General features: G+C 41.9%; 1 protein-coding gene across 5 annotated transcripts in view; it reads right to left on the bottom strand.

The window, feature by feature from the left end:
• Window positions 1–16,577, bottom strand: part of RABGAP1L (RAB GTPase activating protein 1 like) — a 551,596-nt gene that overhangs the window by 110,364 nt on the left and 424,655 nt on the right. The window contains exon 1 of one of the 5 annotated variants that reach the window (XM_048861151.2): window positions 4,784–5,421. The exons of the other annotated variants lie outside the window; for them this stretch is intronic. Within the exon in view, the coding sequence (XP_048717108.1) occupies window positions 4,784–4,951 (168 nt within the window). The 5' untranslated portion in view covers window positions 4,952–5,421. Of the gene's footprint in view, window positions 1–4,783; window positions 5,422–16,577 lie in introns of those variants that run through there. 5 annotated transcript variants of the gene reach the window in all.

Genomic DNA, 16,577 nt, shown 5'->3' with positions numbered 1-16,577 from the left:
TATTTGTATTTTTTAACTAATATATTGCACCAAGAGCTCCAGATAGGTGCCCTATAAATCAGTTAAATCAACTCAATTAAATACACACTACAATTTCTCCAGTATATCTTAATATGATATAGGGGTAGCAGAGAACAGAAAGCGCTATTTGAAAACAGGCACCAAAGTATCAGTCTTCAAATACACTGTGAGACAATTTCCCCCCACCCAGCAATGGGACTTTTCAAATGTATTCCAAATGCATTTTTGGGGTCCAGGACATTGTCGGGACCATTCTGAATGCAGTTCTAGGCAGCTAGAAAGTCAAGCCCTTGGAACAGCAAAAGCACCACACTCCCAAAGCAGTAGTTCGTTATAAAAAACTCTCAAAGCATTGAACCAAACTTTGATGCAAGCAACTTGCTAAGAGAACCAAATTTTGTTTTGTATAATTTACATGTATTATTTTGTTCTCCCAAGCTATTCATTTACTATTATTTACTACTCATGTAAATAAGAACTATTCATACGAGTAAGAGTTTACTGGATTGAGCCTATAGCCATTGAAAAGTACAAGTTATGAAGTTTTAGAGCAGGTACACAGTGTTTAGCTGAAGCCTTAATATTTGGACTTTTCTATTTCACAATGCATTTTTAATTTAAAAAAAACCAACCCTGTTAATTGAAACGTTAAAGTTTTGCAGTGAAAAATCACATGAAGTCAAAAAATTCCAAAGTAAAGATTCTAAGAATAAAGTTCAGTGATTGCATTTGCGTATGTCTTATACTCTTAAGTTGTTCAACAAACAGAAATATTTAGCTACTTATTAGAACAGGAAAGAAAAAAGCAACAGAAAACAGTATATGCGTGTGTGATGGGGTGTCCACTGAACACAAGACTGGAAAGGGTTAAGGTGGGCCAATTAACTGCCCAGGTTGCACCTGGAACAGGAGCCAGGGAGCAGGGATTGATTAAATGGGGCTCAGCTGGGCAGGAACAGGAAGAGCCTGTCTGTATAAAAGTCCAGGAGCTGAGAACAGGAGGATGCTGCAGAGGAGTAGTCTACAATCGCCCTCTGGGAGGTGTGTTTGGGGCTACAGAGAGTAGCCTACAGTTATTCCCTGGTTGGAGGGAGTTTGGCTGGCACACCCAGAGAGGTGGGAGAGCCAGCAAGGTAGGAAAGGCACAGGCGAAAACAGCAAGGAATAGGAGTGCGGACCTTGACTGCTGATTAGAGGGCCCCAGGCAGGGGTTTCCCTACCAGCTAGTGAGGAAGTGGCACCAGCTCAGGCACTCTTCCCGCTCAGTACCCAGCCGGTGCCACTCCCTCAAGTCAGGGGACTACTTAGCCACCTGATTCCCCTCAGCTGTGGCCTTTTGGGTTAATTAGCCCCCTTCTCAATCTGCATTAACCCTTTCAGGGTAAGTGTGGGGTGAACACCCATCATAGTGGGTAATACAAATTATACTGGTGTTGACACTGTAAGCCTTCCATTTTTTGACTTTTTGTGATCCTTAATGATGGATCAAAGAAGAATTCTGGAGCCATTCAGCATACAAAGATCTGTAAACTTCTTGGCCTGCAGTCAATCCGCTTGTTTTAACAAAAAAACTTTGTAAGCTTGGTGAACCAACAAGTCCAGCTGTGTATGTGTACATGTACACATGTGTACATGTGTTGACCAGTTTTTGTGTATGTGGGGACTTAAGGACACTTTCTAGTACTCAATAAGCAGCTTTCAAATGGTTGTGTTTTTGTTAAATTGATTTTTCTTTCAAACCAAAGAAAAATAGTAGATCTCAAAGATGTCCATGGCCATATCAAGTTGAAGTTTCAAATTTCAGCCTGTTTCATCACAGCTGTGTCTTTAAAAGGGTGGGCAAAAATGTTTAGGTTTTTTTGAAATGGATAAAGTGTGTTTTTGTAGATGTGTAAAAAGCCCTTCAAGGGATTTTACTGAAACCAGAAAAAGCACTTTCCACTGAAAATGTGCAGTTTTGAATAACCCTAAGCATGAAACAGGAGAAGAGAATGCACACTGTTTTGAAATTATGGGCAGTATAACATACCCACCTTGATTACTTTTTTCAGTGAGTAGACAATGTCACAATGAAGCTCCCCAAAATAGTTAAGAACATGCAAAGTGGAAAATGTAACTCTGACTTGTTTGTTTTAATTTAATTACTCTGTCCTGCTTTGCAGAAATTTCCAGCCTGCTTCAGTTATATCAACATCAACTCTGACTAATTGTTACCTAAGAAGTGATGAGGTATATGAGATTCAGGGTCACCTACACTGTACACTCTGGACTTGATTCTTCACTGTCTTGTATCTTGTATAATCATTTACACCTACCTGTACAGAGTATAAAACACTACCACATCAAAATGGCAGCATTTTACAACCTCTTTGACCAAAGATCAATGTCTGCCCAGAGCGCAAGGCAGTGGAGAGTCGGACCCCGTTCTCTCTAATTCATTTCTAAGTTCCCTACCATTATATTTGTTTTCTATGTGAAATACTCTTATCCTATACAGTTTCCCATCTGTAGAATGGGGATAATGATATTTACCTCTTTTTGCAAGGTGCTTTAAGCTCTATGGATGAAAAGCGCATAGATAGGAGCTAGGTACTACTATTATTATTGATCTTGCACAATATAAAATCTACTCTTCCAAGACAAATAGGTCAAACTGTATGTCTCTTATTTAATCTCTTACATATTCTAAATCTGGTTATCTAAAATCAAGGATTATCTGCTAATTTTTTTTAAAGCTTTGCATCCATTCCTTTTCCATTGATAGGAGAAAATCTGCAATGGTATATGTGACATGGTTCCCCATAATGCTGCCCTGTAAGTATTAGTCATGGATCCCACATCATTAGCCACTCCAATAAGATAAAGCTTGAACTACTGTACTTTCTACCAGAGTAGTGAGAAAACTTTCAGAGAACCAAGGCCTTGTCTGTTAGAAAATGATCTCCCTTTAGCGTACATGCAGTTTATACTGGCAAAAGAGTGCATTTGCCAGTATAAAAATGTCGTGTAAAAAAAAAAAAAAGAATCACAATGCTAACCAACAGTACCAGCACAAGTTTTCGTGTAGACCTGGCCTAAGCCTTATGCACAATGGATTGACATCCACAAGTGCACTGCTAATAACTCTGTGACTGAACATACACAATGTCTCTTGCCAATTCTCTCCAGTGCAGCTATGTCTACTCACAGACTTCCAAAAGGCACTGTAAATTAAGACTTGCAAAATAATCATGAAAATGTATCGGCCCAAACATAAATTCAAGGACTAGACACGCTCAGTCTAACCGTGATGATAATGAAGGGAAAAACCCAAATGAAATTAATGCTATTTCAGTTGCCCTTCAACAAGTATAATTGACTCAGGTGAGAATTTTACAGGCTGATGTAATTGCTATAGAGCATATTTTTCACATCACTCATTAATGGAATATATTCTGCATACAGCTCAGGATTTGGGCGCATTAGGAGTGCTACAGGGGGAAGCCTGGATAATGCTTATAGTTTGATTGATTCAAACCTGTTATTAGCCTCTTTCTATGATGAGAACTAAATCCATACCCACACCAAATGATGTTGTTCAAATTTGTCATCACTTTTCATTTCAAGTAACTGAAACTACTTGGTTTTTGATCTGATGTCTCACGATGCAGAAGGAAGGGAGTATTCTGGTGAACTTCCTATGCCTCAAACATCCTATAAGGAACAGATTGTCACTTATCTGGGTCTACTGCAGAAAATGGAGATCAAAAATAGGTTTCTAAAGTACTTGTAAAAAATCAAGCTTAGGTCACTCTAGTAATAGTACAGGATTAGTTAGAATATGGCAATAAAGAAACCCCCCTGTCCCTCTAGAAAACCAATTCCCCATTATAAAACTGTCTGGGTCCAGCTAAAGAACTCCCTCCTACACACAATAACCAGCTTAGTTGGAATATTTATGTTCATCTATGAAATACTGGATATTAGATAACAGAACTGCTTTGGACTAATTATACAACAGAACCAAAGCCTGGTTTAGTTAGAGAACCATGGAAGAAAACTGGACAGGGCTGGCTAGTGATTTTCAGTCTTTTAGCTTAACTATTTTGTGTGTTTGGCTTTGTTCTTGTGCTACTGTACAAAAGATAAGCAGGTCAGACATCTCTGTATCATAACAAGCCACACTAGCTTCAGGCCATTACACAGACACACAGCTCAGGTGCTCCAGCAGATAAGAGCATCTTTAACCATTTCCTTCCAGAGATAACTTAGACATTTTACACCTTGCCAGCTGGATTTTCACAGTCAAGCACAGAAATGTTAGAAGTAAGCAAATGTACAGCATCACTGCTTCAAATTATGGATGAAATTGCCTGCATGTCTGAAATTAATCATTGGCATCAGGAGTTAAGAATTCCGAATGCTAAGCACCGATGCATTCTGCATTAGTATTTGGGAATGAGTAGGACATACTGCACTAGCAATCACGATGAAATGGAGAACAAAAACATTCAAATCTCTCTCATGCAGCCCTAACTATGATCCTCACACCAGTTAAGGAGTGGCACTGATGGGCTCAGAAGGGAGTATCCATCCAGTCTTCCTTGGCTAGAAGGGCAGTGAGCAGGATTCAGTGCTTCTTAGGTGGGCTGTGTAAAGGAGGGGGGAAAAATGGGGGAATCCTCATGTATCTAACAGCTGCAGAGGATCCTTGGAGGCAGAGGGAGGGGAAAGGAGGATGGCAGATAAGCTATGAATTAATTTCAAGAAAATGTGATCTCACCGCAAGCAGCCGAGGCACAAACAGGCGATGCCCCATCCCAAGAAGTTCCAGCACACGACATGCATACTCATTCACCAGCTTGCTCCTCTCGTCATGCATGTCCTGTGACTTTTTGATGGGTGGTGTAAGCTTGGCAGCTGGGGTTGTGCAAGGTACCCCCTCTTCCATGAGCAATAAGCAGTAAATATCCAGAGTGAGAATCGCAGTCTCTTAGCCACAATCTGAAAAACTACAATATTATAGGAGCTAGCCTCAGGTCTCCCAAATAGGTTCACACTTCTGTCTAGAGTAAGGAATGCCAGCTAATGTCTTACAAAGAGCAAGGCATCTTGCTATGAATCAAAGAAGAATATGATCCACTGTAATGGCTTAGCAGGAGTCCAAAGTAGATTACAAAAAACAAACCAAAGAACACATGCATCTAAATATATCTGGAGAGCAGGAAAATGGCAGAGAATGAGAGCAGGAAAGCTCTGATGGGAGAAAGGCAAAGGATAGCTAGCAGGGCCCAGTGCATCTATGAATGTGTGTGTGAGCAGATAGGAGCAGCAGTAAGAGCAATAAAACCAGGGCAGTTATGAAGCTGCAAAGAGAAAAGGATGAGCTCATTGCACTCCCTGATTCGTGACAATCCTGGCAGCGGCTGCTGCTGCTGCCTCTTGCTGTGAATCAGTAATGAAGGGGTAGGAAAGGAGGGGGAGGGGAGAGAAGGAGGTAGGTGAATGAGCATGCAGTGTGTGTCTCGGGGGAGAATGCTGTAATAAGAAGCCAATAGTGAGCTGTTGAACCAATGAGCTCCCCCTCCCAGTCTACCTTAAATCAATGTTAGCCAGACAGTTTCTGCTGTTGAATCCTGAACTCACAGATATATGAACTACATCTTCTTACCATTGCTTAGAGAAAATCAAGAGACTGCCAACCAATATATATACCTTATTCATATCTGCTTTTGAAAAACACAGACAGATTCAATACCGTCCACATATATGTGGGTAAGGCAAGACACTACAGTCCCTCCTAGATGACTGCATGGAACAGTGAGAGATGCCAGGGTGTACTGATGGACTACTGATAGAGAGAGCACAGCACCTGGATTCTAAGAAGCTGGAATGACATGGCCTATGTTTGTTTCAGGTAGTATGACTTCAGGAGCTGTTTCTGAATGTGGAGAAGATTTGCACTGATGGAACAGAAAGTATAAAATATGATAGAAAAGAAAGAACTGCAAATTTGTCGGGGGGGAATGCTGTGATGTCACACCTTCAATTGTCTTCCATTTCTCCCATGCATGGAACAGGCCAGATACCTCTGCCATATGGCTAGATATACTGTACCGGGTTCTACTTCATCTCTCACTGGGAGTGAGCTTGAGAAAGCATGCTTTTTATGATGCTCTGCCTTTAAATCATTCAGTTAGAAAATGGACTGTCCAACAGAGCATATCTTTGGAACAATTCATACACTAGACTGAAAACTAAAATAATATCCCTGCCTAAGCAGACAGATAATGGAATTCTACATATTTCTAATTTATAGAAAGATGGTAGATTTTGTAAAGCTCTAAAATGACAAAGATATGATCCTTGAAAATTGCACACATTTCTGCAAATACAGATTAATTTGCAAAAAGCATTTGACCCTGGACTTTCTATATCCAGGATAACCCCCTTTAGCAGAGCTACTAGCCAAAACATTATTTTATAAAAAGTGAAATTCCACAATACAGGATCACCACATTGAAATCACAATCAGAATGCTCCCATATGAGTAGTCTAAATGTGAAGAAGATTTGACTTAAGACATGTCTGGATAAACTCTGCAACAGTAGTGAAAAATACTAAATTGAAGTTGATACAATTCAGGCTAATGCATCATCTATATTGAACTCCATTAAAACATGAACACATTTTCTTGGACTGACAAAGAACTGTACGGGAAAGGTGTTAGCAAAAATAACTCCATCCTCACAGGTCATCTTGGTTTACTGTGACAGATGAAGTGCATGGGGAAATGGCTGGAGCAGTCGTGGAAGAAACTATGGGCTAGCAACAGCTGACTATGTCCAAGATTCCTTAAACTCTTATGCATGGCTGTGCAGGAGGCAAAAAAGAAATTCTTCATTTTACTCTCAGCACCTACATATTTGCTCTAGCAGTATATAGCCTATTTAATCCAAGCAATCTTCTCCTGGCAGTTGATTTGAGTACATCCTGCTGCAAGGAAATATCTTATTTTGCAGAGCATATCATTCTTGTTTGGACTGGGCTGTCTGGAGAACAGAATTTTGAAGGAGGGGAGGCTAGACCATCTCTGATTTAGTTAAGGTTAGTGATACCCACTGAGGCTTGGGATCTACAGGGAGTAAGTACTTTGATCCACACCCTGCACCTGGCTGTTGAAGGCTGGTAGGGAAGTAGTAGGTCCGTGATTGGTAGATTGTCCTAGCACTCTTAAGAGAAATTGTGTATGACCTTTGCACAAGAAATCTTTACTTGTAACAGACAATCTGACCAACTATAATCTTCCATTTTGGGTTAAGATTATGGAGAAAGCTCTGATATTCTAGAATCCTCAGATCTTTGATTCTTGCCAATCTGGCTTCAGACCAGTTATGGAATTCAGACTGCACTGGGGAAGTACTGGTTGAAGACTAAAGATCAGGAGTCCATATTAATAGATTTATTAGTGGACTTCAGCACTGTTCATCATGAGGTGGTCCTGACTTGCTTAAGGCCCAAGCAGGAAGATAAAAGGTTGCCTTGTAACATGATTCCAATGAATGCTCTTGCGTAATTGTTTCAGTGCATGGAAGGTCTCGCGTGGTTACGCAAGGTTCTACCTTATCACGTCTAAACAATGTATGGGTAGGTCCACTGTGGGGACTAGCGAGAAAAGGACGTGTTAACCGGGTTGAGAAAAAGCTGAGGAGTTCCACTCGGGAAAACAAAACAACATAGTGGGGTTTTTTCCAATTTTGTTTTTGTATTTTTGAAGTATTTACATGAATATAACATATGTTGGAGAGTTCGCAGGTACTAGAAATATTAGAATCAAGTTTCAATCTGTGAATAGATTCACAGATGCTAAGGCCAGAAGGGACCACTGTGATCCTTTACTCTGCCCTCCTGTATAACACAGGCCATAGGACTTTCCCAAAATAATTCTAGTTTGAACTAGAGAAGACGTTTTAGTAAAACATCCAATTTTGGCTTAAAAATTGCCCATTATGAAGAATCCAGCATGACCCTTAGTAAATTGCTCCAGGGGTTAATTCCCTTCACTTTTAAAAATATATGCCTAATTTCCAGTCTGAATTTTCAGTCTTGTTCGACCTTTGTTGGCTAGGTTGATGAGTCCATGATCATAATCAAAGTTTCAAAATGAAAACTTTACTCTAAAACGTTAAAAAGGAAACAGTGTGACTATGCAAAAAGAAAAGGAGTACTTGTGGCACCTTAGAGACTAACCAATTTATTTGAGCATGAGCTTTCGTGAGCTACAGCTCACTTCATCTATGAAGGTTCTTGTTATGCCTACTGGGAAACACAAAGGAACTTACAGAACTGTCTAGAAGCATAGAGGGTGGAATGACTGGTGAGAGAGGCAGGGCTAGTGGGTGGAATCAACAGGAGGCAGAACCGTTTCATTCAGCATTTGTCAATTTTTGAAAGACCTGCACTCTGATCAACAGACCTCAAGCTAATTTTAATAGACGGGGGGCCTCCGCTATTGTGTTCTTTTGTTTTACTTATAGAAATGCAGACTTTTCATTTTGGATAAGGTTTGTTTCTTTTTATGTATGAAGAATGAATATGCTTGTGAAGTGAATACAAAGATGTCTCTTTACTCTAGCAGGCAAAGAAATAATGAGATCCAATTGCTGGGGGCTGAAGCAAGACAATTTCAGATTGGAAAGAAGGTGCGATTTTTAGCAGTGAGGATAATTAACTACTGGAGTAGCTTCCCAAGGGATGTGGTGCATTCCTCATTCCTTTACATCTTTAAATCAAGACTGATGGTCTTGCTAAAAAAGAGCCATATTGTAACAGGTTTCAGAGTAACAGCCGTGTTAGTCTGTATTCGCAAAAAGAAAAGGAGTACTTGTGGCACCTTGGAGACTAACCAATTTATTTGAGCATAAGCTTTCGTGAGCTACAGCTCACTTCATCGGTTGCATCCGATGAAGTGAGCTGTAGCTCACGAAAGCTTATGCTCAAATAAATTGGTTAGTCTCCAAGGTGCCACAAGTACTCCTTTTCTTTTTGCATATTGTAACACTAACTCAACTAAGAAGTTATAGGTTTGATGCAGGGGGTGCAATCTATGGCCTGAGTTGTGCGGGAGGTCAGAGCTGAATATCATAATGGTCTCTTTTGGCCTTAAAATGTGTGACTGACAGTGTTTTTTTTTGCGTTTCATTTTATAAAACCTTTAAGGGTTTTGTTTTGTTTTTCAAAACCCTTCCCCAGTTTTTTCCTTGGGAAAATAATCTTTTTTTTTTTTTTTGAAGGGGTGTGTGTTTTTCTAATAAGCCGATGATGATCTGGTGTCTCCATTGCATCCGAACCAGAGGGTACAGTGGAATGTTTCTCTCTATGGATGGAGTACAGTATATGCAGCTTATTAGCAACCCCTCAGTGGACAGCCAAAAGTTGCCATTAACCAGCAGTTGTCAATAAGCGAAAGGCAGATTTGTAAGGCTGCAGCCAGGGAAGGAAGCGCTGGACCTGCCCGAGCTCTGGACACAGGCAGGTTTATGGGGGCTGCAGCCAGGGAAGGAAGTGCTGGGACATCCCGAGCCCTGGATGCAGACAGATTTTGGGGGCTGAAGCCAAGGAAGGAAGTGCTGGGACATCCTGAGCCCTGGAAGCAGGCAGGTTTATGGGGGCTTCAGCCAGGGAAGGAAACACGGGGCTACAGGGTACCTCTCCCTGGACTCTCCAGGCTGCGTTCTGCCTTGGCACGGGGGGCCTGGGCTTGATACAGGTCAGCTCTTCCTTCCTTGGCTGCAGCCTCACAATCCTGCCTGTAGCTGGGGCTTTCCATGGGGTGCAAGGGTGCTGGGATGTGTGGAGTCCAGGTCCTGGTGCCAGGGCAGGACACAACCTAGAGAATGCAGGGTGAGGTAACTGTGCCAGCCCATTGGCCCTCAGTGCCCTGATCCCTATGCAAAGCCCTGGCATCTGGGTGTCCGCCTGCTGCCTATCCTGGGGTGTGGGCTCCACAGGTCCCAGCACTTCCATCCCTGGCTGCAGCCCCGCAAACCTGCCAGTGACTGGGGCTTTCCACAAAAAAGTTGTCAATAGCTGGCATGCCTGTTGCCAGTATCCAGACCAATTCACGTTGTAGCCCATTGTACGGTATCAGTTCCAGGCAGAATGGTTCTATTAACAGAAAGCGATTATTAACTAGGCCAGTATTAAGCAGAACCTCCTGCAATTGGCACACGAATGAGAGTGAACAGGCTGAGTCTCAATCCGGACTGAGCTGCTATTAGTAGGCTGGAAGAAACAACAGGAAGATATGGCAACAATTACCTTAACCCCTCAGATTGAGAGTGGGTCTGCTGTTTGTCATTCAAATTTGCGATTTGGCAGTCTTGTTACACTCCCAGCTGCTGCAGTTTTATAGCACAAGTAAGCAGGACATCTTATTTCCATCTGTTTCTTGTCAGGAAGTTCCAGCACTCTCTCTCTGATGCAGACCTTACTGCCATTCATGCAACATTAGGCTATTGCAATGGGCTCTTCAAAAGGCCACTCCTTAAATCAACTCAGAAACTGAGGCTGTTGCAACTGGGAGCAAAGCGTGCAAGTTAAGCAGCTTGTCTTGCAGTCAGCACACAGCACTAGTACTCTGAATCTCCACGGGCTGCTCATTAGCTTCTCAGTGGACTTTAAGGTATTGGTTCTGACCTATACATCCCTAACTGGCCTAGGGCTTTCTTCTCCAAGAGACTCTTTCTGCCCATGCGACAATGCCACAGTTGAGCTCAGCAGAGATGCATGATGAGGAGCTCCCTGCTAGAGAAGTAGATGCTAGAGAAGTAGCTGCTGGCAGGGCATTCTCTGCGAGGGCTCCTCAACTTTGGAATTCACTCTCCAACTTGGTTTCAAAATAGCCCACATTTGTTGACCTTAAGAGCATGGTTCAAAGCCATCTCTCTGATGTAGTTTTAATATATGATTGTGATTGAAAATGCGTCAAGGAGCCCCTAAAATAAAGGATAGGTACTTTTACGGAACTAGTGTATAAATCAAAACAAAAACATATACATGGGAAGGAATCTGTGGACGGATGAAGTTCAGGGGATTCTAGATGAGGTTGCGGATTTCTATCTGGGGGAGATTAGGTTCTGTGATAGTTAAGGAGGGAAATTTTAGTTTAGGACAAACTGGAGAAATGGCCTGAAGTAAATAGGATGTAATTCAATAAGGACAAATGCAAAGTACTCCATTTAGGAAGGAACAATCAATCAGTTGTACACATACAAAATGGGAAATGACTGCGTAGGAAGGAGTAAAATGGAAAGGGATCTAGGGGTCATAGTGGACCACAAGCTAAATATGAGTCAACAGTGTAATGCTGTTGCAAAAAAAGGGAACATCATTCTGGGCTGTATTAGCAGGAGTGTTGTAAGCAAGACACGAGAAGTAATTCTTCCACTCTACTCCATGCTGATTAGGCCTCAACTGGAATATTATGTCCAGTTCTGGGCACCACATTTCAGGAAGGATGTGGACAAATTGGAGAGAGTCTAGAGAAGAGTGATGAAAATCATTAAAGGTCTAGAAAACATGACCTATGAGGAAAGATTGAAAAAATTGGGTTTGTTTAGTCTGGAAAAGAGAAGACTGGGAGGGGACATGATAACAGTTTTCAAGTATACGCAAAAAGAAAAGGAGTACTTGTGGCACCTTAGAGACTAACCAATTTATTTGAGCATGAGCTTTCGTGAGCTACAGCTCACTTCATCGGATGCATACCGTGGAAACTGCAGCAGACTTTATATACACACAGAGAATATGAAACAATACCTCCTCCCACCCCACTGTCCTGCTGGTAATAGCTTATCTAAAGTGATCATCAAGTTGGGCCATTTCCAGCACAAATCCAGGTTTTCTCACCCTCCACCCCCCCACACAAATTCACTCTCCTGCTGGTGATAGCCCATCCAAAGTGACAACTCTCTACACAATGTGCATGATAATCAAGTTGGGCCATTATCACAGTGTGTGGTTTTTGGGAGGGGGGTGAGGGGGTGAGAGAACCTGGATTTGTGCAGGAAATGGCCCAACTTGATTATCATGCACATTGTGTAGAGAGTTGTCACTTTGGATGGGCTATCACCAGCAGGAGAGTGAATTTGTGTGGGGGGGTGGAGGGTGAGAAAACCTGGATTTGTGCTGGAAATGGCCCAACTTGATGATCACTTTAGATAAGCTATTACCAGCAGGACAGTGGGGTGGGAGGAGGTATTGTTTCATATTCTCTGTGTGTATATAAAGTCTGCTGCAGTTTCCACGGTATGCATCCGATGAAGTGAGCTGTAGCTCACGAAAGCTCATGCTCAAATAAATTGGTTAGTCTCTAAGGTGCCACAAGTACTCCTTTTCTTTTTGCGAATACAGACTAACATGGCTGTTACTCTGAAACCAGTTTTCAAGTATGTAAAAGGTTGTTACAAGGAGGAGGGAGAATAATTGTTGTTCTTAATCTCTGAGGATAGGACAAGAAGAAGCAATGGTCTTAAATTGCAGCAAGGGAGGTTTAGGTTGGACATTACGAAAAACTTCCTGTCAGGGTGGTTAAGCACTGGAATAAATTGCCTAGGGAGATCGTGGAATCTCCATCACCAGAGATTTTTAAGAGCAGTTTAGACAAACACCTGTCAGGAATGGTCTAGATAATTAATCCTGCCACCAGTCCAGGGGACTGGACTAGACGATCTCTCTAGGTCCCTTCCAGTTCTATGATTCTATGGCATTCATAGAATCACAGAAGTGTATGATTGGAAGTGACCTCAAGAGGTCATCTAGTCCAGTCCCCTGCACTCAAGGCAGGACTAAGTATTATCTAGACTGTCCCTGACAGGTGTTCGTCTGACCTGCTTTGTAAAAACCTCCAATGACGGAGATTCCACAACATCCCTAGGCAATTTATTCCAGTGCTTAACAACCCTGACAGTTGGGAAGTTTTGCACAAAACAGTTGCTGGTTTGCTACTGCTGTTTTTAAGTATTTGTCAAGGGTGCTCAGAGCCTGGCGATATGGGGGTCTTATGTCTTAAATGATCATCCTGGGCTCACACTCAGATACTACGGTAATGGAAGCCATATGAGTACCCAAGTTAAATAGATAGGCACTGAAATAACAAAATAAGCATCACTAATAGTTCCTACATCATAAACTATTGCTTTGGTGTGACAGTTTCTGAGCTACAGAACTGTCCAAAGAAAGTGTCTTTGGATTACCATTAGTATTTTAGTATCAAAAAAGACTGAGTCACTAAAAAGCTAATGAGAATCTAACATTGAAAAAACAGAGGTTCTCTTTAATGAAAATGCCTTCCTATGGAAAGATAAAACACAGGCTGCAATGAGAATAAATTTGAAAATACATGAAGACCATGTTTTTCTTACACTGGAAGACAAGAGACCAGAATGGTGGGCAGCAGTTTTCAGAGAATACTTTATCAAATAAGCCAGGGGCTTGGGGCCACTAAAGGGCTGAATTCTGGTGAATTTTGAGTTATTTTTCCTGCTTTCATTCTAGAACCCTTTTAAAGAAAAAAAAATAGCTTAAAATTCACATGAACATGTACATGACACTCTAGCATAGTGGTCCCTTGATCCTGAGCTTATTAGGACAAATTATCCATGGCAAACAGTTTCATATGGGAGTTGAAGGGTTCATCTACAGACTTGGTGTCTAAAGAGGTAATTTTCAATAAATATACTCAATAGAGCTGGGCTTTGAAACCTGCAAAACCCACTGCTGTTGACCTCCCTAAGCTGGGAGAACTAGAAATGTAAAGGAGAATCTCAGCTTTGTTTTTTTAAAAGATAAATTTCTAGATCTCTCCCTTGTGAAGACAGCCTTGAAAACACAGAACAATATCCACTGATCACTAATGCTGAATGGAATAATTAGCTGGAATCCACTTCTGCAGCAGGAGCCTTGGGAAAGAACCTAACAAACCCCTGTGCACCTGCTCCCCCTGCACACATTTTTGAGGTAAAATGAGTAAGTTTAAATTTGTTCTGCCTCTCAAATAACCGTCTCCCTAGCCATGCCGCAAATCCTTAGGCCAGCCTTGTGCACAGTAGCGTGATAATGGTGGACACGAAGCGGTTACACTTTGGATGTTGAGAGAGAAAACAAATTGTTGTCACTGTTTTTTTGCAGGGCTACCCAAAATGATATGGGGCTGGCTCTGCACTTAGACAGTTTTTGTAGTTTTGCTCAGAATTCAGAGGTATCTCTTGGACATGTCTAGAGACACAGCCAGCATTGGGCTAAGAAGCCCCAAAACCGCATCTTTGAAAAATCTACTTCTCATGTAGAAGTTTTTCTCAGGAAATCCTTGTCTCTCTCAGTTCCTGCCAAGCAAGTAACTGAGCCTGTATAGCTCACCAGAAAGAAAATCCAACATGACATCAACAGTGTCAACAAACAATCAAGAGAGGAGTGACTGTCAGACATCTTCAACAATGCTCAGAGAGAGCCTGGAATAAACTTAAAAGTAAGGAAAGGACAAATAACCCCCACCTCCCAGAACACGCAGACTTCCTGGGGAAGTGGCTTGTGCCAGCCTAAGCCTCAGAAACACCCCATCCATTTGCAAGGGGTGAAATTAACTCCATCTCTCTCAGCCTAATGCTGGATGCCAGTCACGGTATGTCTGCAGTGCAGCTGGGAGCCTGAGTAGATAGACACATGCTAGCTCTGGTCAAGTTAGTGTGCTAAAAAGATGACGTTGTGGCATGCATTAGCCACCCATGTATGGACACAAGGGATGGGGTAGGCTTCTACATGGGAGGCTAGCTTGTGTTGCCGCCCACGCCATAATGGCCACAGTGCTATTTTTGGTGCGCTATCTCAAGCAGAGCTAGTGTGTGTTTGTCTACCCAGGCTGGGAGGCACACTCCTAGCTGCAAAGTACACTAAGAAGCCTATATGTAGAGCTTAAGTGGGATTTAAGTGAGAGAGACAAGCATTGTGCTGGCCTAGTGTTGACAAATTATACAATTTTATTGTGAGTCTCACAATATTTTTAAAGCACTTGGAGTCACATGATTGCATGAGAATCTTGGCTCTCATTTAAAAAAGGCTCTAGCCCTCTTGGTTGCAGAGAAATTGTGAAAATGTGGCATTCAGAAGTGATGTGCCAAGTCTTCATTTATTCACTTTAAGGTTTCGCATGCCAGTAATACATTTTAACGTTTTTAGAAGGTCTCTTTCTATAAGTATATAATATATAACTGAACTATTGTTGTATGTAAAGTAACTAAGGTTTTTAAAATGTTTAAGAAGTTTCATTTAAAAATAAATTAAAATGCAGAGCCCCCCAGACTGGTGTCCAGGACCCGGGCAGTGTGAGTGCCACTGAAAATCCGCTCGCGTGCCGCCTTTGGCACGCATGCCATAGATTGCCTACCCCTGCTCTCAAGGCTCAGAATCCCAAGGCAAATAAAAAGAACACAGAACATATATTTTAAAATCTCAAGTTTTTCAGGGCTGACTCATGATTTTTAAATATTTGGAGTTGGCAATATTGCAAATTTTATCCAGAGTGAGGAAAGAGATGCAGTGCCTTCTTGTCCCCTGCCTATCCTTCACTGACATACCTGTAGTCCTGCTGGTAGAATTCCAAGAAATCAATAAAAACAATGAGGAGCCCTTGTGGCACCTTAGAGACTAACAAATTTATTTGGGCATAAGCTTTCATGGGCTAAAACCCACTTCATCAGATGCATGGAGTGGAAAATACAGTAGCAGGTATATACACACAGTACGTGAAAAGATGGGAGTTGCCTTACCAAGTGGGGGGTAAGCACTAACAAGACAATTCAATTAACAGTAGAATACCAAGGGAGGAAAAATCACTTTTGTGGTGGTAATGAAGGTGGCCTATTTCAAACAGTTGACAAGAAGGTGTGAGTAACAGTAGGGGGAGATTAGTATGGGGAAATTAGTTATTGTAATGACCCATCTACTCCCAGTCTTGAGTGACTAAAGCGAGGCTGTCTCAAATGCAGTAACTCGAGTGCACTACACTGAGCTGACGGTTGCAGTGAAGACAGGACTTGAGAGGCAGAGAACAAAATCTTATCCTTGATTTTTAAAGTCTTGGTACCGCCCAGAGCACAAGACCCAAAATTTGGGACTGGGTAGGTGTAAGCGTCCACCCAAAGGAGATGACAAGGTAGCATGAGAGCAGAATGAAAAGGGCTCCCTGCATTACTGGCAAGATGTTCGCTATAGAGGAAATGTACTCCTATGCAGAGGGCCAGTGTAACCTTGATGCATCACTTGCCTCCCACATAAACCCTGGCTTTAAGAGGTACACCACTTGTGATGGCCCTCTGCATAGTGATAAATTTCACTGCATGAGAGCAAGTTGTCCTTAACAGGTTGGTTTGATGAGTGAAGGTAGCAAAGGATAGAGAAGGGAAAGGAGAGATACAGAAGAATAATGATATCAAATAATCCACCTTTTTCATTCTAGTTTTAATTTATTTTTGGAAATGGGGAGCCTCTGAGCCTGCCCACCCCCACCAGCGAGCTGTCTG

Source organism: Caretta caretta, chromosome 8 (assembly GCF_965140235.1).
Source record: "Caretta caretta isolate rCarCar2 chromosome 8, rCarCar1.hap1, whole genome shotgun sequence".
NCBI lineage: Eukaryota > Metazoa > Chordata > Testudines > Cheloniidae > Caretta > Caretta caretta.
Note: the sequence above shows the minus strand (reverse complement) of the source record. Positions and strands in the feature narration are given on the sequence as shown.